The sequence below is a fragment of the Filicampus tigris genome, chromosome 17 (assembly GCF_054856515.1).
Source record: "Filicampus tigris isolate MCC_2025a chromosome 17, RoL_Ftig_1.0, whole genome shotgun sequence".
NCBI classification, from domain to species: Eukaryota; Metazoa; Chordata; class Actinopteri; order Syngnathiformes; family Syngnathidae; genus Filicampus; species Filicampus tigris.
In genome coordinates this window covers 3,185,938-3,212,809 of record NC_141233.1, presented here as the reverse complement: position 1 = coordinate 3,212,809, position 26,872 = coordinate 3,185,938, and the positions used below count along the sequence as shown (strand labels likewise).

The 26,872-nt window shown below is 39.6% G+C and overlaps 1 protein-coding gene across 1 annotated transcript; it reads right to left on the bottom strand.

The window, feature by feature from the left end:
* Positions 1-26,803, bottom strand: hnrnpl (heterogeneous nuclear ribonucleoprotein L). The gene is made up of 14 exons (XM_086057415.1): positions 26,678-26,803; positions 26,103-26,221; positions 14,330-14,567; positions 13,259-13,344; positions 12,880-12,976; positions 12,725-12,797; positions 7,089-7,124; positions 6,801-6,869; positions 6,454-6,701; positions 5,783-5,904; positions 5,481-5,682; positions 3,069-3,126; positions 664-759; positions 1-566 (listed from the first exon to the last, which is right to left on the bottom strand). The coding sequence occupies exons 1-14, from the start codon at positions 26,759-26,761 to the stop codon at positions 505-507; spliced, it is 1,590 nt and encodes a 529-aa protein (XP_085913541.1). The 5' UTR covers positions 26,762-26,803; the 3' UTR covers positions 1-504.
* Between the last annotated feature and the right edge of the window lie 69 nt (positions 26,804-26,872).

The window sequence follows — 26,872 nt, the reverse complement described above, 5'->3', positions numbered from 1 at the left end:
TTTGCATTTCATATATTTATTACATGTATTGTCTATGACTGTACTGTATAGTCACACTGTTCAGACTTATAAGCATTCCCATTTGGTCACAGTTCAGAGCTGCAAAATTGAATTTATACAGCATTTCCATTTGTTTTCATATTCTTAAAATGTTAACATTAAGGAGGTAGCCAACCAAATGACAGCACGTTTTTTTTTTTAATCAGAAAACTGCAATTTGCTCATTACACAACTTGCCAATAAATACATATGGATGTTGACCTTTCAAAGTGAAATTCCCTGCATTTTAAAACAAAAGGCTGGATTTACATTTAAATATTTCAGATTGGGCGCTTGATAATACATTTGAAAAGAAGAAATACTGTAATCACTTCAAAATATCAGAAAGCACAACAATCCTACTTGTGTCAATAGTGAGTGAACATTTTAATAGGAAATAAGAACAGAACTACTTTATAGTTTATGCAAAGAAATCAAATGTGACATTGTTTGTAGTGGTTGTATTTAGCTGCTGGTATTGTGGGTGGTTGAGAAACACAACTTCAGAGTGTAAGGGTAAGGCCCACCTAGAAAAAGAAAGGGGAAAAGCATTGTACACACACTTTGAGAAGGGTAAGACAATGATATTAACATTTTGGAATTGCAATCTGTGGAAATACTTACTGGGGTTTTTCATCTGGTGATGGTTCATCATTGCCAGGGCTTCCATGGCATCATTAACGGATTCCCACTCAAGCAAACCTGATGAACTTCGCTCGCCTGTCGTGCCACACAAGTAAAATAGATTAAATTAAAGATATGATGTGTCTGTTGATAATGAACATGGACAATTTTAATTTCTGCAATAGTTAGCTATACTGTATGTATTACTGTAAATGATACACACCCAGTATTGGGAAGACAATTATTAAACAAAATAAAAATTAAGTAAGGTACGAGTAATTAAAAAAACAATTAGTACAATGAGTACATTATAAAAATAAAAAAAAACACTACTGTAATGGACAATGCTTTGTGTTGTTTTGGATATCTTTAGATCATAAGCCTTTGTGTGTATATGAGCTCATAAAAGCATCATGCCTTTCAAGAATTTAAGCAGAGCTGGGCACTTGACCCTTTTTTGCCAGCACGACCCTCCACCCTTGACCTGGGTATACCCTTCCGGCCACGAACCCCCGCCCTTATTCATAAACATTGTCGTCCCCCGCCCCGTTCCGCCCTCCGGCCCACCCAAAAAAATACGTGTACGTGATTGACGCTGCCGCAGTAGAGATGCTAACGGCAGAAGCTTTTAAAGGATCATTAGCTGGCTAATTTACTATGCGAACCCGCTGTGGACGCGCTTCAAAATGCGCCACTAGTACTTTACTACTTACCCAACTGCGTGTGCTTACTGCCATTGCGAGCCCCGGGGTTGGTTTTGTCGTATTGTATAATTATTTGGGTCCAACAGACGGCCAGAAGTCGCATTCAACAAGTTATTTATTTCCACACTTCCCTTAGTTCACGGCCTTCAAAATAAAAGTATACCAGCAAACCACTATACACAGGTTTGCTAGGGCGTATTTCCGGAAGTAGAATACGCCAGAAGAAGTGCATGAACTCCACCTTGATGTGGTAGCGTCATACTTGAGTGCTGCGCGCAGCTTAATATACTCCCGGACACATGTTGTTTTGAAACAGTTAAGTTCCAAGTGGGGGGGGGGTCGCTTAAAAAATACAGCGACAACAATGGGTATCGTCCCTGCTACAACCATAAAGTGAACGAGATGACTAGACTATGCATTTCATTTTATTGCCAAACTAGTTTGCTTTTGCAGCAGCAACGAGCTGCGTGCTGCATCCTCTTCGTGTGGGAAACTGTATGTCATCGCAACATGTGACATAATGGACCTATCAAAGCAGCAACAATTCCTGATGTGTGCGTGGCATGTGTTGCAGACCTTTCGCCAACAGCACAATGTGTCGGTCACGTGAATCAGTGCGGCAGTTGTTGCTCGCACCGACGCGGGAGCAGAAAGAAGCCTAAAAAGAAGCCTTTCACTGAGTAGATGAGATGAAATTTGGCCGCCTCGCGACCACATCAAACGCATGAGGGTCGATTAGTGGGCCGGACTAAAATCCACTTCCGGCCATGCTTAGTCCAGACATTTTTAAAATAAATTTATTACCCTTCGCCCCCCACCCACAAAATGGGCATCCGGCCGGGCCGGAGGGTCCGACCGGTCCGGCCCAGGGATGGACTGCCCAGCTCTGAATTTAAGATATTGTCGCGGTTGAGTTGTATCTATAGAAACACAATTTTTCAGAACATTAAAATAAATGGCCTGTTTTTTTAATTCAGCAATATATCGGTCATTAGAGCAACCTTATTTTCAACACTTGAAGATTGGTATATTAATTGATAAAAACTACACACCCATGTGGGGACTGACCACTAATATGGAATTGTGATATTTAAAAAATAAAATAAAAAATTAAACAAATCTGGATCACTAATGACCCCTAATATGGAATTAGGGGACATTATTATTATTATTATTATTATTTTTTTTTAATCTGGACATAGGTTTCCATCCAACAGCGACTATATCAAAAAAGTAATATTATTAAATAAAATGCTGTCATTTCGAATACTCATTTACGCGATAAAACATGATATTCGCGACAACAGCATTCTGGAGTGCAAAAATGGGCCTCAAGGTTTCAATTTTTGTAAATGGCAGCATTATTGCTCCCATGTAAACACTGAAAGCTATCTTTTCGGAAATGGAGGCTGTGTGCATCATACATTCATTACTGAAACTAGTGCTGTTGGGTGTTTGTGTGCATCACTCAAGACAATCAGCTTGATAAGAAGGCTTCTTCGCCAACAAAGTGTACATTCGCTGTGAGCGGCAAACTCCAATAACTCACTCTCAACCTAAATGTGCTGAGTAATGTACTGGATTAAAATTTGATTGTGGATGAGAGAGAGGACAACAATTTGCCTCAAAATGACAATTATGAACACAAATGTCAGTTAATGCGTGTCAAGCACTCCACAATTACTCATGGTAATTACTCACTTTTCCCACTGAAAAGTTTCACGCATGAAGGGCTTTTAATTCCTAAATCATCGCAGACCTAGAAGGGGGAAAACATGGGATCGGGAAATTACACCAATTCAAGGAACTTTATTGCAACAGAAGATGTTAAAAAAAAATGTACGCACCCTTGTTCAAATTCCAGTTTTTGTGATGTAAAACATTTCAAAACGTTGTCACTATTATGTAATCTATGACCTGTGCTTCTGAATTGAAAAAAAGAACATAGAAATCTTTTAGGCCATGTTCTGACTGCTCTGCTTTTTTTTTTGCCAATATGCGACATGTATCTGACTTTTTCATGCAGTGTGAACAGTATAATTAAGATTTTTTTTTCAAATTCGACCTTGACCTCTCACATATATAGATATAAATCAACCGTGCACATCAGACTAGAGGTGGGACATATATATCGTTATCGATATTGTCATGAATCTTGCGTTCACGATGTGTAATTTTACATTATCGAGTTTTAATACTGCCTCTGACTCGAGCCAGTCGACGGCCGCAAAGTATGAAGAAATGCTGAAAAATCAGTGCGCATTTACGGCAGAGGAGGAGGAAATGAGAATCATTCGCCGAATCAGCGGGCAGAATCTGGTCACGTGACACTGTCCGCACTGCAGCCGAGCTGTTTCCTCCTCATTTCGTGGAGGAGTGTCTAGCGGGGCTTCTTAGCGAGGCACGAGTCCGCGTCGTCCGTAGTCTGTAAATGGTTTGGAGTTGACTGACGTCGGTGGGAATAATATTGTTAATTGTGCCAAAACGGTCACCGGGAAGAGCAATTCTGTTGCACCACGAGCCATATGGATTACGAGGAAAACTTGGCAACCGCGCAAGCACACTCAACAAAAGCTTAAACACACATACTCAGAAAACAGTCGCCGAGTTGAACCAACAAATATAAACGCACTCACGCGCACACACACACTCAATACTTTAGCGGGCAAGTCAAACGTGAGATCCTGGATGATCGGTTCACATTCAGTTTACACGCTTTTAGTCCGCATCATTCATAACTAGCCTGTATTCCAGAGACATGTAGCACAAATTACGGCGGTTTATTAGTGTGACGCCAGCATACACCCAAACATGAATTAAGTCACAAGTATACATGTCACAGCGATGAAATAGTGGGAAAATGCACTTTTCGGTAAATTGCAGTTTTGTTATTCAACTTTATTCTGAATACGTTGGCCAATGTATGAGAATGGGTGTTGCCATGACGACGTCTTTTTTTTTTCTCTCGATGGGTGACACTTCGTCACACGCCACATATCAAATACATTTTTTCTCATTTTGATTGCTGTAGTTAACACCCTTCTCTCATTCTTATTGCTCTAATAGTTGGCAGTGGTACACCAGTACTTACTGCAGCTCAAAATGTCACATCATTATGGAATAACAGCAGGGACATTTAAATGACATAAATATCAATCAATGTAAGTGTATACATAATTTTTTGTTCTTTATTGTTAAATATTGTCATAAAATATCATTATGTTTTGCAGTAGCTGGATTTAGCAATTTAAAAGAGATGCTGTTCACAAACGCTGTCTATCCACAATTGGTCTGTGAAGCAAGTGCAGATTTAAAGTATTTTTTGTCGAATATCGTCAAATTATCGTTATTGAGTTTTTGGAAAAAATATAGATTTTTTTTTTTTCCATATCGCCCACCCCTGCATCAGCCAAATATGCGCTCTGTGTGGCAAGACTACTGTGCTTGGGAGACTACTGACAATCATATGTGAATCTGTTAAGTTGTAGAAACTGTTGATTTTATAATTGACTTTTGGAATCATGACCTGCTGTGTGACCGTTGCCATAGAGGTTAAGTATAGCTAAACAATTGAGATAATGTGGTTGTGTGGGGACCCACAAGAGAGAAACATTCACCAAGGGGACCTGCACCTTTAAGCCCCTACCGCACTCAGCAGCGAACGTTTGCGAGTGTTTGCAAAGGTAGCGAATGTTGTGTACTCGTCGTGGTTCGTTCAAGGTTGCAAATGTTCGGCAAAAGGTCTACAGACGTTCCCCTGTACTTTTTTTGCCGCAAGGGGATTTTAAACATGTTTAATCAGATGGAACCAAGGCAGACATTTTTGGCCATAATTCTAAAAGTAAGTTTAGCGCAAACAACACTGCTCATCACCAAAAGAACATCATAGTGACCGTTAAGCATGGCAGTGGCACCATCAAGCTTTGTGGCTGTTTTTCATCAGCTGGGACTGCAGCTTTATCAAGTGGAGGGAAATGTAAACAGTTCAAGGTGGAAATAGTTTTGAATTGGATTTCTTGGTCTGTTTTTTTTTTTCTTTCACAAAAACCTGGCATTTGATCAGGAGTGTGTAGACTTTTCATATGCACTGTAAAAGCCTGGTTTTTTACTGACCTGGTTGAAGAGCTCCTCAGAGATGTCAGGCTGTGCATTAAAAAAATGTAGCACATTGGTGGGGTGCTGGATTCGGTTCTTGGCTGCCTGCTCTGGCGATGTGAAGCGGTTGTTGCGAGAACCATGGAAGTCTTTGAAGCTACTGCTGTTGTCTTCTAACTGGTAACTCTGCCCTGGCACAATAGCCTGCTGCTTGGACACACTACCAAGCACAGACAAAAGGTTTGCGTCTGGATATCGATCATAGTAATGACTCCCAATTTCTTTTCTTAAATGAAAAGTGTAAAAACTACCGCGCTCACCAAACGTTGAGTTTTTGTCCAAAAAGGAAGTTGTTGTTAAGATGAGAGATGGCCCTGTCCACAGAATAGCAGTCACCCATCTCCACCATTGCGGCTCCAGGTTTGCTCTTCATAAACTTAACCTGCGGGAACAAGGACACGCAGTTGACAACATACCAAAAACTTGTCTTCAAACAAATCTTTAAAGGGGAAGTCAACTCCAAAATGTTCTTAACAATATGTTCTATGCAGCTCCACCACGATATTCTGATTAATATTGTGTTTGTGGGATATGAATCAAGCAGCAAAATCCACCTCTTTTTAGCCATCGCAGGGGGCAACCATTTTGTCACTTCTGTCGACTGAAAATGATATCACAGTTGCTCAGGTCGCGACAAATCGAGGCTCGGCTTGAAAAATTCAGGACCAAACTCCGAAAACAGGTGAGGCGTGATTGGTTGTTACCTGAGCCCTTGGACACTGTGATGTCATTTTCAGGTGACGCCAAATGAAAAAATGGCCACCCCTGAGATGAATAAAATGGGTGGATTTTGCTGCTTAATTCATATTCCACATCTAAATTGTAATCAGAACCCCGTGTTTAGACTAGTAGGGGCACGTAGAACATATTAAGGTAAAGAAAGTTATTGGTTTGACTTCCCCTTTAAAAGGAGCACTGTTATTTTACTCACCCTCTCCACATTACCATAGAGGCAGAAGATGTTAAAGACCTTGTCAGCATTGATCTTTGAGGGCTCAAGACCATATACCATAAGTACGGGCGAGTCAGCGTGAGGGCCGTACTCGGAGGGCGGTGGCCCGTATCCGGCGCCATAGCGCTGATTACCACGACCACGTCCGCCCATACCTGGCCCCATGCGGTGGGGAGGAGGCCCGTAGCTGTCATCGTTGTAGCCGTGATAGCCTCCCTGAGGACCACCTTTATGATAAAAGGGAGGGGGGCGGGGGGTTGGGGTGAGAATCAACATGAGCAGCATTCCTAATTTGCGTCTCTTATTTAAATTTTCGGGATTTATACCATAATCAGGAGGGTGGTCCCCAAGAAGAGCAGGCTGCCTCTGGCGTTTGTTTGGATTTGCATTAGGGTCTACGTAGGGTACAGTCAAAAATGCCAATTAAAAGAGCTTCTCGACAAGATATCATGCTGGAAAATTAAATTACAGTGGTGACTGTGTTATGGGACAAGGTGACTGACATGCAGCAGAAGGAGCTTGCATCTTAATCGTTGATTGCAGGTATGATTTTGTAACCCAATTAATGACATAATGGAGATTTGTTTGCTACTGCCATCCTAGTACAAACACACCTTGTGAACTGTTCCAATTGCCTTCACCATCAGCATCTGTGCAGGTACACATATACATGTCAAATAAAAAGTTACAACTGGAAAAAACATGCATTTGAACACATTGCCTTAACATTTCTCTACACTATTGACAATTACATTTTTTTTTTTTTTTACATGGACAATTAGAACAAAAAACAACTGCCGGTATGCATCAGTTTGCATAACAAAACATTCCACGTGATCACAACATTCCGGTGTGCAGCAGTTGTATGACAAGAACTATGATAATTATGTCGTTTACTCTAACCACAATACAACAGTCATTCACAGTTCCAATTTTTTGTCTGACATCAAAATTTTTTCTTTGATCTCTAGTCATCAAAAACTAAAAAGGTTAACCCTATGCGTGCCACAATTACACTGGTCAACAGCAAATTTTAATCCAAGATGGCTTTAGGTGACCCTAAATATATTTTTGATGCTGATATAAAAAAAAATCTTTATATTTTCTATAGCACATCGATTTTTTTTAGATATTTTTATTTTTTGTTTTTAAGCTTGACCTATAGGTGAGAGTGGGGTAATTTGTGCCAAGGGGCAAGTAGTGCCACCCGTTATTTAGAAAACCATAGAAGTTGGTAATGTGACCACATATTTTTGAAGAGGCATCCATTTCGCTCATCCTGCAACGAAGCGATTCCCTCCAAATGAAAATTTCCATGATGAAGATTTTTGTTTGCTGTGTTTGAACAATTATAGAAAACTTTGAAAACAGTTCACACGTTTGCGTGGTTTAGTAAGGTCCACCATGAGTCTATACAGTTATCATGACGCTAGCTCAAAACAGCTGGGGATGCATTTCTTGGGCTGGGGATAATTTGTGCCAAAGGACCTGAGTCAAGTTGTGCCAATGGCATTACTTCCCCCAATTTATGATTATTTACTATATATTACTTTATTGTATTTTATTGTTATTGTACATTGTATTATTACATTTGATCACTAAAACTATGTGCCATTTTTAATTTTATACCAAAACCCATCATGCCTAACAGACACAAAAAGACAGACAGGGTTTCAACTCCTCTTGAGGAGTTGGAAAGAGCAGTGAAAGAAGTGCAACACCGGAAGACCATGCCTCAGGTTAGAAAGGAAATGAAGATCTGCAGTATGACCATAAAAAGATATTTGGATATGAAAAAACAGGCTTGGTGATAAAGCTAGAAGGGAGCACAAGTTCACATTCCCCTGCAGCATTGACAAGCGAAATGTCCAGTAGTAGGCCAAAGATATTCGGATGCAGCTGCAGTTAGGTGCTCATTTTTGAATATTCATTTTGTTCTGACCATGTGTTTATGTGGCGCTAGGCCATGGTGAAGCAGTACACGATACAGATTTTATGGTGTAATTGATAGATATGACGTCAGGCGGAAAAAAATTCTACCTGTTGCTGAACCTAAACCTTAATTCATAAATATTAACAGTATTTTATAAGGGATAGACCGATTATTGGCCGGGCCAATTATCGGCCGGGCCGATTATCGGCACCGATATTTGGCTTTTTGAGGAAGATCGGCAACTCTGCTGGCCGATAAATCAATCGAAAACTGTGGAAATTAAAACAAAGATATGTGAAAGTTTGACATTTCTGTCATTTTGAAATGTTCATTTACTGTACAAACTACATGGAGCTATTGTTTAAGTTTTTCTTTATCCATTTTAAGACATGCTGACAATCCTGGGTGCTCCCTGAACTTTTTGTTCGAATTTTATAACAGAGATGTATACTGTCAAAGATTTCTTGTAATAATCGCCATTTAACAAACCAGAAACATTGTTCAATAAACATGCTTAAAGAAGTTACAACAAAGTTAAGAGTACATTTTTCTTTAGATTTTGATGCCAATATTTTCCTTTTCACTGAAAATGAATATTGGCTCCAAATATTAGTTATCGGCCTCCTTGACTACTAATAATCGGTATCGGCCCTGAAAAAAATCATCAGTCTATCTCTTTACATATTATTATGAAAACCTGATGTGCTAGAGAAAAAATGCGGGCAGATTAGAAATCAGAGCAAACAAATCCTAGTAATACAAGTCAGAAGTTTACATTTCACATTTGTAAAAATGTGTTGACCAGTGTTATTATTCCACCACATTACCTAATCCAACTACATCATACATTTCTTAAAATACCATATATTATAGCTGCAAGTATCCATTTTATTTCATTTATTCCACATGATAGTCTCTTAATTATACCAGGTTGTCAAAAGTCATCTCATTAATGGATACCTTCTATGCTGCTACTGCTATTACTTATTTTGGTACAGCACTTTGAGCAAACAACAGCAAGTTTGACTTTGGTTCATAGTAGCTGTCAGTGTTTAACCATTACATCAATTTGTCATTTCGCAGTACTTACAGCACCATACATGAAGTATTGGACACAGTGGGTCGGTAGGGGGTGGTCTTCAGCAAGGATGCTACCCTCCAAGATCAACTCATTCTCCATTTCTTTTTTTTTTTTCTTCGTGTCTTCCTTCTTTGCATCCCCACCACCAAAGATAAGTACATCCACACATCCATGCTTGGTTTTTGCTTTTTGCCATTTCATTTTTTTTCTTTTCAAAGTTGCTATGACAAGCATTTCCAGCTTACCGTGCTGACCACAAAGCAGGATTAGTGCATCATTTGAGAGTGGGCTGTCTGTCCACAGACACACTGAGCCAAACCTGCATCACACGGGAGGTGTTAAAGGCATCACTGCGGGCCAGTGCAAAAAAAAAAAAAAAAAAGAAAAAAAAAAAAGGAAAATGAAATAACAGAACAGCACAGATAAAAGGGAAACGGGTGGGAAGGTAAAGGGAAAAACAGAATACCAGTCCAAAAATGCTGCGCTTTGGAAGAGGATTTGTAATCTGTTTGCATCTGTACTCGTATGCTTGATGAATGTTTCATGCTTGTGTCTTCATGGGCCCCCCCGTGGATATTTCTTCTCATGTAAAAGTGGGCTCTGAAATATGGCTTGCTTTGATTTGGTTTAATGGCGGTTGGTCACTTGTAGAAAAAGAGAAGCGGCATCTAGTGCTTGACAGTATATCTGCATGATGATGTGCTGTGATGACAGTTCCGCACTGTATGCAGTCGTGGGTATTCAGCTTGCTGTAGTGTCATGTGTTCGCACAGGAAGGTGGAGGCGTGCTTGTATTATTGTTTCAACAAGAGAAGGGCCTCTTTTGTGTCATCTGTCCCCTTGTCAGCTGAGTGTTTGAAAACTCCTCTGCGGATCCCTGTAGTAGTGTTACCGAAGGAATAGCCCAAGGGCCCCAGGGCTAGGAAGTGTGGCCGACAACAACCTGCCCAGACCATCAATGTACTGTGTCAAAAGTGGTTGCTCCTCAAGGCTCTGAAGATGTGCTGTACTTGTAAACAGGTGGTGGTGGTGGATGCTTATCAACATATCAAGGTGGGACTGTGTTGGGTATAGGTGGTGTTTGCGTGGCCTTTGAATATTTCTGTCCCTCAAAACCAAAGGGTGATTGTCCATCACCCCAAAAAATAAAACGGATCCCCTTGTCAGTCCCTTGTAGTGGAGATAGAGGTGTCGATGAACTGAGGAAGTACTGTACTGCGTTGAGGTTGTGTTCCATGTTTGTTGTCCCACTGTGTCCAATGTATCCCAAAGAGTAGATTTACACTACTTAAGGCTTTGGGTGCTGTTCTATTGTCGCTGTAGAGGTTGTTGTGTCTTTGGCAGCATGTGTCTGCTCGGAAAATGAGGTAAGCCTGTATATGGGTTTGCACGGCCAGGACACGAGGAGTACCTCTGGTTTAAAAGGCAGCAGAAATGTAACGGAACACTTCTCCCAGCTGAACACCACACAAAAAGTGCCTGTCAAATTCCTTTTATTGATTTTCCAGCCAAACTTGCTTGGTTGTAACCTGTTTTGGAAGTGTACCGTCTAAAAAGGAACAATACATGGAAATGCTACCTTACAGAAGAACTCAAGGCAAATATTTTCTTTGCGATGATATATTCTATGTGCCCTCACTTATCCAAACACGGTATTCTGATTAACATTACATTTATGTAATAAGAATTAAACAGATTAATCCATGATATCAATCTCGCTGCAACTTTGTCCTGTACTGCCCTCTGCTGTTGGGCTTGCATTAAGAATGTCACGTGACCCACCCCGGTAAACAGATGAGCTGTGAATTTTTCAATTTCAGCCTTAAGGCACTTTGACATCAGTTTCAGTGGACAGGAGAGGGCGCTATAGGACAAAATGTCAGCACCCTGAGAAAATTGATGGACAAATCTGCTTCATTCTTCATCCACAAACGCAATAATAATCAGGATACAGTGTTTAGACTAGTGAGGTCACGCAGAAAATGTTATTGAAGAGAAAATGCCTTCAATTCCCCTTTAAAATAACTGACACCAAAGTATATCCTTCAACAGTGTGTCCAGTATATGTTAAAAGAAAAGATCCCAGGAAAATAATTCTAAAAAAAAGAAGTCCATCCATTCAGCAATTATCCCGGAGTCATGTCCTTAATTTTCAGTTTTACTATAAACTGGTGCAGTTTGAACAATAACTAAAAGTAGTTTAGCCTACTGTAGCTTTAATTCGCAAAAGACATTTGATGCATTTTTGCTGACTTAAGTATTTAATAATTCAAAAGCTAAGTTCTCAAGCCTGTTGAGGCCAGACTGTAAATCGAATCTCTTCAAGAGAGTTAAAGGTACAAAACGCAAAGAGTGCGCTCGCTATCAATCATCCTTTATTAGAGTAACAGTATTGATTAAAATCTTTATGATGACTTTAAAAAAGGCTATTGCTTTGCAACGTGGAAATCTCAATCTCTTGCCGCCCTGGCCACTTTACTTGGTCAAATTAAAGATGAGCCACATTCAAAATTCATTTCATGCCATTTAGGTCATGAGACCATAATACTTTGATGTTTGTAAAATAGCTAGGGTTAAACCAAGTTCTGTGACAGTGCTATAAGTCAGTGGACAGCGGGCAGCTAAATTTGCAAAACTTGACTAAGCATAGTTCATAACATGAAATGTATGCTAAATGAAGAGATTGAGTGTAAATATTTAATGGCTGTAAACTAGGTATCAAGTACTGACTTCAGAAGGCATTTCGTGGGACCCTTAAATGATGGGTTTCATTTAAGAATGAATAAAATCTCCAATATGTTTGATTGAACACCAGAAGTGAGCACAGTTGCAAGTATTTACTGGACTGGAAAAGGCAGGGATATTTGGCTGTGCAGCTGTGTCATGCTCTTGAGGGAATGGTATACTTGTGCGGTGAATGGTATACTTGTGCGTGGCATGGTGGCTTGAGTGCAGTGGGATCTACTCATGCATAGGACAAAAATATTGTAATTGGCTGCCAATGAGGTTACCCCTCATGCCCTCACTGTGTGCCTGCTGTGTAGCAAGAAAACGCATAAAACGGTGATTGTATCAGGGGAATAATGCCTTGGAAGGTTATTAAGTTTGATGAGTGAGTGGAGGAAATTAAAAGTGATCAAAGGCAATATTCCCACAATTGGGAAACCTCAAATCTAATACAAGTGGTATGAAAGGTAAAGAGGAAGTAGAAAGGGGAAGGAGAGTTACAAAGCTACCTTGGCTACTCAGGTTAGGGTTTGTGTAGTCCCACGTGTCCTGGTCATTCTTGAAGACATTTAGGTGTGCTGGCTGTGGATTTCGTTACAAAAGAAAGGACAACACTAAATATTTGTACTTGTACAAATGATGACATCACCTGTCTGACACATACCTTGGCATATTCAATCTTCAGTGTGCAGCACCCAGAATAGATGTCCGCCCCATTGAGTGAAGCTTTGGCCCTCTGGGCACTTTGGACTGAGTCAAATGTAGCAACTGTAAGTTAAGGTCACGTTTGAGCACTCACAAATAAAAAATCTGAGTCACTGCAGATAACTTTTGCCAATGTTTACTACAAAGTCAAAATTGTATGGCACCTACAGCAAGTGAGAGATTTTTGATTTACAATACTGTGCAAATGTCTTAGGTCGACACTAGCTTTCATTATATGACGTTTTAGTTTTTTACAGCAGTCAATAATAATCATAAAACAATAGGGAAAACAAGGTTTACGTAAATGACTACAAAAATAATGTCCACAAAAAGGATATTCAACCATGGCCTGAACGCCATTCTTTCTGAAGATGACAATCCGCTGCACAGGACCACAGTTGTTACATATGGTGTACAACACATCCTGTAGAAGTAAATTTGAACAATTATTTAAAAAAACCAAAAACACACTCCTAGCATGCACACAGAACCCCTCCAAATATATCAGAATGGCTATTTGGCTATATTTACAGGGACACATTTATTCGGATTAAAAGCCTGATGGGAATAAGAATGTTTATTATACACACCCCATTTGGAATATTCGGACCTGATCAAGACCATTCGGATAAAGATTTTATTCTGGATGAGAGTGGTGGTTTATGTCGATTGACGTTCCGATCGGCGCGCATGAAAACACTTATACCGAAATTCAGAAAATAGCGACTTTACCATGTATGTCTGTTATGTCAGTATACACATTTCTGTTATTCCCGGAAGCTAGTAGAAGCAGACCGAACTAAAGACATGGCGCGAGCAAGACTGAACTGCTTAAATTTCAGCTCAATTAGGAAGTGTTAACTCGACGTAACAGAGCAAACAGGAAAAACATGCGAAATAACGCTAATGTTTAAAGTAGAAAGGGACAAAGTCATGTTTTGCTGACACGGAAGTTACTACAGCTTCTTTTTTTTTTTTTTTTACAATTATTTCCTGTATATTTGGTCAATCTGTATGTCAAAATAATTTGTTCCGATTGAAAGTGTGATGCATGAACATGAAAATCCTAAATGGATCAATATTTTTTGTGTCCATGAAAACGGTGCATCCGATCATAATCTTAATCTCTGATTGGATTAAATACATTTTGTCCATGTAAACGTAGCCAATGGTTTGCATGACTATTTTGAGTAACGTAAATATCTATATTTAATGAATCAAAACACAAAAAAATGGTGAAATTGCTTGTTTTTTTAACACAAATGCATTAGTAAAGACACAAAAATCAAGTCTCTATGACTGCCACACAAAAATTAGCATTTAAAAAAATGCCCTGTTTATGTATTTTCAATTTTGTCTCTGCAAACGTATTCAAAACCAACCACGGTTCGGTTTCAAGTTTAGATTACCGTGGTGATGGGGTAGATGGGGTTTAGGATGGTGAGTAGCAACACACTGTTCACACTTCGTGTGTCGTCAGGGTCTCCTTGCCGGTAGATCTTTTGGCTAGTGGAATAGTTGATGAAGGCAGGGTGGCCTCCAATGTAAACCTGGTTCTCAGCTGCATATGTAACGGCATTGCAGGATCCATTCATGTCCTCAAACTCCACCAAGGCCTGGCGCTTCTTGGGCATCATTACCACAGAACTATAGAGGGGGAGGTACAATCTATATTGGTAAGAAACTCATAATGCAGCAATCGTAAAAGCTGTTAAAGATTGATGCATATTTTACTAACTTTACCTTTTGAACTATAATTTGACCTTGAAATTGACCTTGTGGCTCATATGACCTGAACATCTTTCGTGAAATGTAATCTCTCTCTAAAACATCTAAAAGTTTCTGAGTTTTTGGTTTAGCAGCAACAAGGACTCAACGTATCCATAGCCTCAGATATTCTCTGAATATTCATTGAAGGTTGAATGAATATTCATGAATAGTCAATATATCTGATATCTGAGTGTTTGGATACTTTGGGTCCTTATTGCTTCCAAACAAAATGAGATGTAAATTACATCTATGAAACTTTTACATGATTAACTCATTCACTGCCAGACATTTTCAGACCCTCTTTTATCTAATGTTTGAAACATTTTGAAAAAAATATAAATAAATTCCTGGGACTGAATGGCTGGACTAGGAAAAGACAAGTACATTTGTCAATGGCAATGAATGAGTTAAGAGAACGTGAGAGATAACATTTCTATAAAAAATTTGTGAAGCTCATGTAACCGATAAGGTAAATTTCATGGTCGAATAGGTCAAAAGATAAAGTTACTAAAATATACACCAATCTTCTGAATTATTGCCTATTTGAAACCCTTGTTGAATTCCCTTTCAAATACCTGTTTTTTGGAAACTGACCCCGTAGTTCCCGAGATACTGTATAAGGATACAAAGTAGGGCAGCCACACCCCTTTTTGCCGAAAACGCCAACAAGTCCCTGTTAGGATCAGCCCCACCCCTTTTTGCCAAAAATGTCAACAAATCCCTGTTAGGATCAGGGTTTTTATAGTTTTGGAGTTTTCATTGTAGTTAGTTTTTCTTACATTTTGTTTTTTTTTAGTTGGCTAGTTTGAATTAGTTTTCAGGTCAGCATTATTAGTTTTAGTTAAAAAAATGCATAGTTGTAGTTAATTTTAATATTAGTTTTTCTTTTGGGAATTTTTTGTGTATTACTTGTGTACAAGTTAAAAAAACACCATGGTAAGTATTGTGTGGTAAAAGTTCCAAAAAACATTTTAAAAACATTTTGATAATACAGGTACTGTATAACAGGTCCTTGAATTACAGTAAGTACGGTGCATAATACCACTTCTAAAATTAGATGCAGCACTTATCCTAATTAAATAAAGTTAGGATGCTTTGTTAGGATGCTTTGTTTGTCAAGTTGCCAACTCCTAAAGAGGATTTGTGGCTTGAGTTCCTTTTGAGAAGTATTAAACCAGGTTGTAAAGTGTACTACTTTTTTATATACTGCATATGTTTTATTCATATATGAAATGAAAAATGAAAAGCACTTGTTACCTAGCGTTGTGTTTCGGGCTTTGTTAAAGAGCCGCTAATATGAAGATCACTTTTTATTACGGTTTTTAGTCATAAATATGCATTCCCCCAACCTGACTAAGTGCCCAAAGTTGTGAGAGCAACTATCAATGTTTCCCTTTCTTATGGCCGTTTGTATCAATATAGCTCAATCAGCACTGACAAACGGGCCGTTTCAGCAGCCTGCAATTATATACGTCACTAACCACGCACTAACCCGCCCCTTTTTGGTAGTACGTCCCTCACTCAGTGTGAACTCCGCCCTCAGCCGGCATAAAATTGAGTCGCTTACGCAGGACAAGATGGAAGCCAGAAAAGCCCATCGGAGCTGCTCTGTACCAGATTGCACAAAGGACAACAAACACCTTTTTCTTCTCCCTCCATCCGAGCCACAGAAAGGCTTGTGGTTGAGGTTTATTTATAAATCGAATGTGCCCAAAGACCTCCCAAAACGTGAGTTAGTTTGTGGCAAACATTTTGCTGATGACTGTTTCAGCAATTTGGGACAATACAAATGTGGATTCGCTGGACATCTTTGGCTTTGCCCGGGATCGATACCAACTCTCTCTGGAACTGGAAGTAATGCCGTCCAAATAAGTCTATTTTCGGAGCAATTTCCTTCAGATGTGATATATTGTGCACTTGTTTGAGTCGTTAGCTTCGCGGCTAACAGCCCAAAATCGATGCTATCTCGAAGCGTGTGAGCATATCACGTGTTGTGAAACTCTTTACAGTTATAAACGAATGCTCTTTGTAATTTAGCTTTATCAATGTCTCTTTCCAATCCTTGCAGTGAGATGCTTATTTGCTAATGTATTTCCAAATCTCGTGCTGCTGTTCGACACTGGCGTGTCGTCATTCATCGCAGCTTTTCTTTGTGTAAGCTAAAAGTATTGTAGTAATCACATATGTTAGCTTCGCGGCTAACAGCCCGGTTACTATAACATCGATCTCGAAGCGTGTGAGTATATAACACATGTGAAACTCTTTACAGTTATAAACAAATGCTATTTGTAATTTAGTTTTATCAATGTCTCTTTCCAATCCTTGAAGTGAGATGCTTATTTGCTAATGTATTTCCGAATCTCGTGTTGCTGTCGACATTGTTTTTGTTTGTAATCAAAAACTAAGTTGGCATGCCGAAATGTTTAATTCCTGACTTTTCCTCCCAGCAATGTATATATTGTAGCAAGTCAAACAAGACAGTTGAGTGATCAACACAGTTTTTATGCTTTTTATATTTGTAGTTAATCTGTTTTATTAAATGTTTTGGTAACAGGGCAGCACAACTCAGTCAGCCCAATCATTGGCTTAGCAGTCCCCCATTCAAGTAGCAGTGGTTCAACAGGCCATTGTTCACCCCCTCTCAAGGAGTGTTGCCTGCCAGACGGACATATTACCCACACGTGAAGGGACTCAGCTGGCTTCGAGAACACTGCAGTCTCACTTCAGAAATAAAGGTATGAACAACGTCCAGTCTCCTTTAGAATGTTAAGATAACAAAGAAAATAAATAATTTTATTTGTGTTCAAGCAATGAAAGCAGGAGTGCTTCTCGGATGTTTGTAGTTTTCTCAAAAATGTCTCTTTGGTGCTCTTCAGTCAAGGGATCAATGCAGGACTTAAAAACTAGAAACTGAGGCACTCAAAGTTATTTCTAATTAAAAGGCCTTTATTTTAATATGGCCAGTTGGAGAAAATGCCAACGCGTTTCAGCCGTGGTAGGCCTCCGTCACTCAAGCTTGCCCTGACGAAGGCCTACCAAGGCTGAAACGCGTAAAGGCCTTTTAATTCAATATAACTTTGAATGCCTCAATTTCCAGTTTAAAAAAAAAAATAAAAAATTATTATGTATATATATTTTTTTGCTATCCTTATGTGCATGTGTTCATCACTTGTCGTTGCAGGGGTTCAGGCAACTGTACAGTGTAAGGATTTTGGTGTTGGAACAGACAACACAGAATCTTTGTGGTTGTCCTCAACACCGGTGAAAAGACCTGCAAAAAGGCCACGTCTGGAATTTGAGGAAGAGCTTGAGGTGGGCCCATTGGAGGGCAGTTCTTTAGCGGACCCTTCAAAGATGCATGATTCCACTTATGATCCAGCCCAATCGGTGACATCTTCAATTGACTATACATTTCAGTCATAAATCCAATATTATTTGAGAATGAGTGATGGAAGGATTGTGTTGACATAGGTCTGTAAGTATATAGTTTATGAGGATTGCATCATGCAGCTTTTCAATAAATGTCCAATCTGCACTAAGAAATGTGATGTGTTGATCCAACGGCTTTGAACGTATCTACCGGTGAAGCAGTCCTGCCCACATTGCACATTTTGCAGACAGTGGAATAGCCAACCTGTCCTGGGGAGCACGCCGGCTGAGAACATACACTTGTCTGCAGCTGTATACCTGAATGGTGCTTCCTTCATTCAACGTGAAAAGGTAATTTTTTTTCAAAATAAACATATACTTTTAAAGCACTCATAGAGCGCAGACCTCTGCTTAGCAAAACAAATTCCCCATATAGTATCCTTGACAGATTTTCTAGTTTTATTGTCCACAAGCAAACACAACCAGCAACATAACCTGTTTGGTGGACGTAATAAAAATGCGAGTGGATTATTTTTACATCAATTTAAATGTATTTTATTTCATTCTATTCCACACCAACAGGTCTTCAAAGCAATGAACCTCCAGGTTACTGAGTATGAAACATTTTGCCGGCATGCCAGATCTTTTATTGAACCGGCATTTGTTCATCACTGCAAAGTCCAGCAGGATGAGATTCTGCAGCGGCTGTGTGAAGGCGGCAAAGTTATGCTTGGCGGTGACATGACTGGGCTGACTCCCCAGGTATTACGTTACTGGAATATTGCAAATATATGAAGACTGGAGACCGAAGTTAAAAAGTGCACACTAATTTCAATATTTGAACAAACTATTTTAACAGGTGACTCAGCAAATTATGGGCGTTATACCATGATGGATCTCAAGACAAACACAGTTGTGGACTTGCAACTGGTCCAGGTGAGATTTTGAAAAGTGTTAACCTTGTCGAGTGGATTGACCTTTGAAAATCAAAGTCCATTTTGTATTTTCTCATAATCATTTTTTTCTATGTTGCCAGAGCAATGAGGTTGGTGGTAGCTACCATATGGAGAAAGAGGGCCTTAAGAGGAACCTGGCACTGATGGAGTCGCATGGCATCACCATTGACTGCATTGTTACAGATCGTCATCCACAAGTGCAAAAGTTTCTAAGGGAGCGAAAGACAACACACTACTATGATGTCTGGCACATGGCAAAAGGTATTTATTTTCATTTTCTGTCTGTTGATAACGCCTCAGGTTTCACCTCCTCACAGGTTAAGGGTCTGGGTATCATCCTTGACAGCACTTTATAATTCCAATAAGACATCAATATCACCACCCACTCAGCCCACTTCCACATGTGCAACATGAACCGTTTCAACACCTACCCCACATCAAACACCACCTAATTCCTTGTGAACAGAAATGTCATCTGCCATGTGGATAGTTGTAACTCAAATCTCCTTTTTTCCCCAAATGGCCCAGAACTCTGCCACTGATATCATTACACAAACTCCATCCTACATGGTAGTGCAAAAATGGCTTGTTATTTTACTAAATGGATTGTATGTTTCTGTGGGAATTGCAAAAGAAACTGGATGTGATCAGCAAGACAAATGGCTGCGAAAAACTCAAAAAGTGGATGAAGAGCATCAACAACCACATCATCTGGACTGCAGCTTCCTGTACATCTGATCCAGAGAGAATTGCAAGGTGGAATGCGATTCTGAACCATGTGCGAAAGATCCAGACACATGAGGATCCTCTTTACCCGATTTGTGAGCATGAAATCCGCAAGACAGCGGACAAAAACAAATGGCTCCAAGCAGGTATATTACCAATGCAGACAACTACACAGCTACAGTGAATTCCACCTGAGATCAAATTGTACTATAAAAGATATTATTTTCTAGAATGAACGAGGGTCGGAACTGGGCAGGGGCCGGCAATGTTTATGAATATGGCCGGGGGGGTCGCGGCCGGACAGTTACCCAGGTTAAGGGTGGAGGGTCGCGGCCGGACGGGCAAAAAAGGGTCAAGTGCCCAGCTCTGATTATTATTATTATTCACATATTTTTCGTAATGCTTCAGGCTATATCTGGCTGCAATGCATTACAATGAAAATGCTGAGCGACCACAGGCAGAGACAAGGGCAGGTGTGCCTCGCTTCAAACTTTCCTTTCCGAAAGCACTTCAGAGGGAGTGCAGAGCCAAACCTCTGAAGACAAAGTCAACGTATGGTAAGGGTTCATTAAATTCAAACAATTGTTTTGGGATTTAAATGTATTTATCTATATGTATATTACATGAAATATGTAGAAAGACACAATAACACAAAAATAATCTAACCAAAGATATTTGTCCTTGTTGTATGTTACAGGTTATGTTGAAGACTTGATGGACCTCATTTTTATGTCTTTTCCAATCCCGTGCCATACACTGATGCAATGTTGGCCATCCCTGTGCCCGAGGACATATCAGTCCGCTAAAAAGATAAAGTAGTCCTAAGACGGTTGGTCAACGATGATGTATGCACTGCAAGAGAGTATTCGTTCACTTACATTGGATGAACATTGAATGAAGGCTAATATGTGTCAACTGCTTTGGGGTATACCTAATGCAAATAAGCATTTACAACGCACTGATGGAGGACAAACTGCACATTACACTATATAACGATGTACAAAAAACAGTTAACTGTTATTCAAAGAAAAGGTTTAAAACGAAATCAATAATTATCAATATTGACTGATATGAAATACTTAGATTGTGACAGTTTTTCAATCATTTCTCAGCCCTTCTAAGCACATTATCTTTAAAATGGAGTTCATTTAATCTTTATATCGACCAGTTTATTTCACTCTTTCATAGTTACATTGACCTCCTATTAAAGGTTAAGTATTATGTTAAAATAAAATAACCTAAATGTATTTTTCTTCGGGTCATTATTTTCAATAGTTTAAAAAAATGAAAAAAAATTCAATATATATCGATATCGACCAATATGAAACAATTATATCGTGATATACTTTTCAGTCGGATCGCCCAGCCCTATTTGACCGTACTTAAGTTGTAATATAACATTTAACCACTAGATGGCAGACAAGACTTGGTTGCACTTACACTGGTTATACTGCCCTATACCATGTGAGTAGGCCTAATAATTTTGTGCAGAATGATACGCAGGAAAAACATAATACTGCAATAATATTAGCATTTTGAATGAGTTATTCGATTTTTTTTTTTAATTACCGTATTTTCCGGACTATAAACCGCGACTTTTTTCCTAGATTTTGAGCCGGGCGTCTTATAGTCCGGTGCGACTATTCTGTGGATTTTTCTTCCACCGCTTGGAGCGCTCTAACCGGAATGACAGTACAATTCAATACAATATATTTCCCATTAACTGGATGTGACTGCAGGTGGAGGAGTTCAACAGGCGAGGGCGCTATGCACTAGGTTATTGCATTAGGTGCTGTAATGCTTTGATTTTATGTTTTCCTAGAGGTCCCTGAAGTGCACGTGAATGCGATAGGCTGATGTTACGTCTGTTCTGTTGTTTCGATGTGAAATGCTATTGTTGATTTAGCACGTCGTCGTGTGTTAGACTGGCTGACTTTATTAACATAAAACAAGACAGGTGCATAGAATGTAGTAGAACAATAGATGGTAAAGTCTGGTGGACATTAGCTGACAAACTGGAGCGGCAGTCGGCAGTGAAATGAAGATAAGTACTGTTTATTTTCTTTTCGTTCTCTTCTGTTTTAATCAGCAACGTTGCTGCAGTGTTAAAAGTAGCATTGTTCCGATACCGGTGGTATCCCGATACTAGGGATCTGCCCGACTAGTCGCTTAACCGTTTAACCTTCTAGGATTTATTAAACGTTTTGTATTTTACTAGTCGGTTAAACGCGGCATTAAGTATCACACATCTTGGTCCACACGCCTCTGCCTCTGTAAACATGCTGAGCACCAAGAGCGAGAATTGCTCCCTCCTCCCCTAAAAAAAAATCATTTTTTTGTGTAAGCGTTCATATTACATTAAAAATGTGACTTCTGTTTTGTCTGCTGTATGAACACATGCGTCGTCAAAGTGGCCTGCCTGCGCAGAAGAAGAGACGACGTCACACCCAACGTTATGTTTGCGGAAGTAAATGTGGTCCAGCGTGTCAGGGCATTCAAGCGATTAGGTAGCAGGTAGAAATAAATACAGTATTTGGGGGAAATTATGAGGCGAGGCTTTATTATCTCATTTCATGGAGACATCACTAACGATGATGTCACGTCATAACTGTGCGTAAAAAATCAATCTAACCGAGCCGTGGCTGAATTACTACGATCGCCATAAATGTCCACTTTATGCTGCACGTTTCAAGTGGGATTAAATTAAAGTAAAATATAAAGTCAATAGTGTTACTCAAAACAACTTTGCAGATTCGATCCCACTGCTGCCAGCACTTTCCCTCCGCTTGCGCGCATCTTGGGCTCGTCAATGTCGTATACAGTATACGCGACCTGGCCGTTCTGACGGCGAACGCATTGGAAAAGATCCGATCTAGGACCACATATGAAAGCGACCCAGGTCGCATTTGAAAAAATTGGAACTGAGCCGTTCAGACTGTCATAAAAAAAATCTGATACAGGTCGCATATGGGCAAAAAAATGTGGGTCGCATTTGGGTGCGGTGTGAACCTAGCCTAACATGGTGCATGAGACCCTGCTGGACTGGGAGTCGGTACCATTTCTCATTACATTATTCATAATTGCATTGGAAAATGTATCAGAAATGTATTTCTCTTTCAATTGTTCACCTTTATTCAGTCAGTTGTTGTTACATCAATAGAATTTAAATTAACAAACTGTCCTGAATGTTTGGGCTAAAATAGCCCCTAAATACACACAACATTTGCATTTTAAACTTTGAATTCAATATGTATTAAAATTCAAGTTTTCTTCCTTATAGACTAGTCGACTAGTCACAAATAAAATTTGAGACTAGTCGGCGGGCAAATGAGTCGAAATTCCCATCCCTACCTGATACCGCATCAAAACGCTGGTATCGGATCGGCTGGTACTAATAAATAAAACGCAGATGCCGGTTATCGATACTGGTATCATCATTTGAACGCAGCGCGCATATTAGAGAGCTGCATGCGGAAGGAAAATACGAGGAGAAGCCTTATCCATTATTAGCGTTATTGGTCATCGGTCTACTTATGTTTAGTTGGCGCATCTTGGCGTCATTTTTGACTCTGAGCTCAGTATTATTCCTCATATTAAAAATGTAACCAACATTGGTTTTTATCACCTTAAGAATATCGCCAGAGTCCGCCCGTTTCTCTCTCAGGCTAACACGGAAGTGCTGATGCATGCTTTTATTTCCTGTCGTTTAGATTACTGTAATGCCCTGCTCTCTGGCCTCCCGAAAAAGAGCATTTCACCACTGCAGAATTCAGCCGCTCGGGTGCTGACGAGAACCAGAGGGCGGGAGCACATTACGCCAGTTTTGAAATTGCTGCATTGGCTCCCTGTGTGTTTCAGGATCGATTTTAAAGTACTTTTATTCGTTTATAAATGTGTTAATGGTCTTGGGGCATCTTATTTATCTGATTTGCTTTTATCATACCAGCCCTCGCGGATCCTGAGGTCCTCTGGCGCCGGCCTTTTATTTATTCCAAGGGTGAGGACCAAAATGCATGGCGAGGCTGCATTCAGCCGTTTTGGTCCTCACCTTTGGAATAAATAGCCTGCCAGAGGACGTCAGGTCTGCAGAGACTGTTGATATTTTTAAGAGGAAGCTCAAGACACACCTTTTTAGTTTGGCTTTCAACAACTTTTAAATAATTAATCTTTTCTTTTGATTGAAGATAATTCTATGTTTTGCTTTGAATGTTTTAAAGCACTTTGAGTTGCATTTTTATGTATGAAAAGTGCTATATAAATAAAATGTGATAAATGTGATTGATAGTTTGGTGAAAAAGGTCGCTATAAGGACATACACCGCCACATTGGAGGCAGTTGCTTGGGGGGACTTTGATGCTATCAAGAGCCTGCAATTACTTTGGGGGCATGTCGGCTGGATCTTTGTCTCGTAGCAAAGTACGTTGCTTTTATTTGACACAGTACATCGATCATTAGTTTAATGGTTTAAAACGCCTTTCATGAAATGGTTTGTGTCCAGATAAACTCGTCTTTATGACCCGTCGAAGCTTTTCGAGCTCGGCCTAGCTTGCTAACTGCTAACAAAGAGACGAGTTTGCTTACATCGCATACATCGCTCAGCAAAATGTTCTATATTATTCCATCAACGTATATGAAATTTATATACCTATGTAATTAACAGATTAATGTTGAACAGCAGTGCGAAGTAAATCTTGAATGAAAAGTAAAAAGAAAACAATAACTGATATAAAGTCATCAGATCATAACCTTGTATGTTGTGATGGTGTTAAGTGGTCATGTTGAAGATTTGACAGCCATTGTGCGCGTCTGCTTTCAAACAACTACGTTTTTGCCTCCGGTTAATTTGAATCATTGCTGGTATCACAAAATAAAATATCTAGTTGACCGATTAGAGCAACCATAAACAGCACAGGTGTTAACCATTTTTAGAAACACATAACGGACTTCTGTTATCCCACTCACTCAACAGCATACAAATGTGACGTCACGCATTGGGGGGGTCGGTTAGAATCACTAAATATATTTTAGAAGTACAAATGCTGCACCTTGCTTTATTCCAAATGTACATTCATGTGAATACAGTATGTATCCCATGTCTCACTCTCACAAGCACGAAGAGCTATGAAAATAGGCTGTTTATTCAACATATGTATTTTTTGTGCCTACGTTACTATAGATACTTCGCAAGGGATGATTTAAATATGAATGATTTTACATCCAAGTGAGTGCAATTCTTTAGAATTACAGGAAAAAAAATTGCGCTTATTTTGGATTTTTTTCAAACGGTGAGGTATTGGTACAGTATCGGCACCGGCCGATACTGCACAGCCAGGTAGCGGAATCGGTATCGGGGCCAAAAACTGGTATCGGAACAACACTAGTTAAAAGGCACTGTTAGGAAAGAATCTGCTCAGGTACATACATGTACATTTACAGTTCATAATCGTTCTGTAAATGCAGTAAATATAAAAGTTTTCAACATAGATAGATGTGGCTTATATAAAGGTGCGGCTTATTGGGGTTTTTTTTCCCCCCAAAATAGAGCGGGTGTGGCTTGTATAATGGTGCAGCTTATAGCCCGGAAAATACGGTAAATAAAATGCACAAAATTGCATCTTGCACTAAAAGTTGGTTTGCTGTTAAGCGGTTTTGTACCCCTCTTAAATGGTAACTTTGCACTGGAGAGAGAGAAGAAAAAAAATCAGTCGATTATACTTTTGTGGAACCTTTATACATGCATTGACAAGTGTACGGTATTATGAAAACAATATATATATTGAGAGCAAGTGTTTCACATGTATGTTGTCCATATTTAAAGTGGCATTTTTGTCATACATTTGTCTTAGGAAGTGTGTGGTCCTATGTGGCCCCCCGAGTAGCACTGATGTAGAATTGTGGCCCCTTCCAGCATTTAAGTTGCCCAACCCTGGCCGACAAGATTGGGAGTGGAACAGCATCACTCTGCATGATTTTCAATCAAATGAGCCTGATTGATATTGAGGATTTTGGTTGGTCAACTGACTAGTGATTACCTATCTACCCCTATTCATCTTAGTTTGGCATTATTATATGATTAAAGTTTTTCCTAGGCTCCCCAAAAAATTATCAACTGGCAGAGCAACTTTATGATGACCTACAGCCGATAAACCAAAAATATGCAAATCAAATCTGCAATAAATCTAAGAAATGAATAAACTGACAAATCAATCTGATTTATTTTCAATGGCTTCTGTCAAAACGGTCGTGAAAACTCGTGTCAAACGTTTGATAGGTTATTCAGGAAATGTACAATAAGTAAATACTTATATTTAAATATATATGGGTAATATACTTTGCAACATATTACCCAGGGGATAAATACCTGACGGTCCCAAACTCTTGCACAGCTTCCACCAAGTCAGTCTCCACAATGCCATCAACCAAGCCCCTGATGTGGACCACCGGGGAGGGTAAAGGTTTATGGGGATCATCGTAGCTCTCCTGAAAATAATTTCACCACAGTGACGCCAGACGGCTCATGAACGATACGCAAAGCAATGTGGGAAATAAAATCCACTCCGCCAACAAGCAACATGCAAAAGTAGGCCAAATTGGGGTCTTTTGAATGTAAATTGCATTGAGGTTAGCAATAAACAGGAGTAAATATTAACTGTTGGCATACATGTTAAAACGATAAAACAAACAACTGATTTGAATTTATAGAGTTTTATCAATGTTTTAATTTTGACGACTGGTCTACTAGATTATCTACTTTACTCACGAGACAGACTAGTTTGAAGATGCTAACAAGCGTATGTTGTGTTTGCTTATAATGGATGGCTTCTTGACTACAAAAGCGCAAGGTCCATGTAACAATATACACACATCTGAAGCCACATCTTAGGACAAAATAATTGCATTAACAATAAAATATTATGATAGGAAGGCACGCCTAACCGTTGTCATCCCTCCGTCCTCGGTTTTCTGTCGTTTTGTTGCTCTGCCTCCTTCTCCGTAGAAGCGGCCCGCAGCAGCAGCCATGTTGTCCTGCCCCTTGTGCCAGAATAATGGTGCATTCACAGCCAATGGGACAAAGTAAAATCCTTCAAACGTTCGAACTTTCTCTAAACATTCGCGAAATCCAAATGTTTC

Coding starts and splice junctions, on each gene's coding strand:
- hnrnpl (XM_086057415.1), bottom strand. CDS start 26,761: ATGGCTGCTGCTGCGGGCCGCTTCTACGGAGAAGGAGGCAGAGCAACA. Junction 14,568..26,102: donor CAAGAGTTTGGGACCGTCAG/GTATTTATCCCC, acceptor CCCCCTCTATAG/TTCTGTGGTAATGATGCCCA. Junction 567..663: donor TCACCAGATGAAAAACCCCA/GTAAGTATTTCC, acceptor TTCTTTTTCTAG/GTGGGCCTTACCCTTACACT.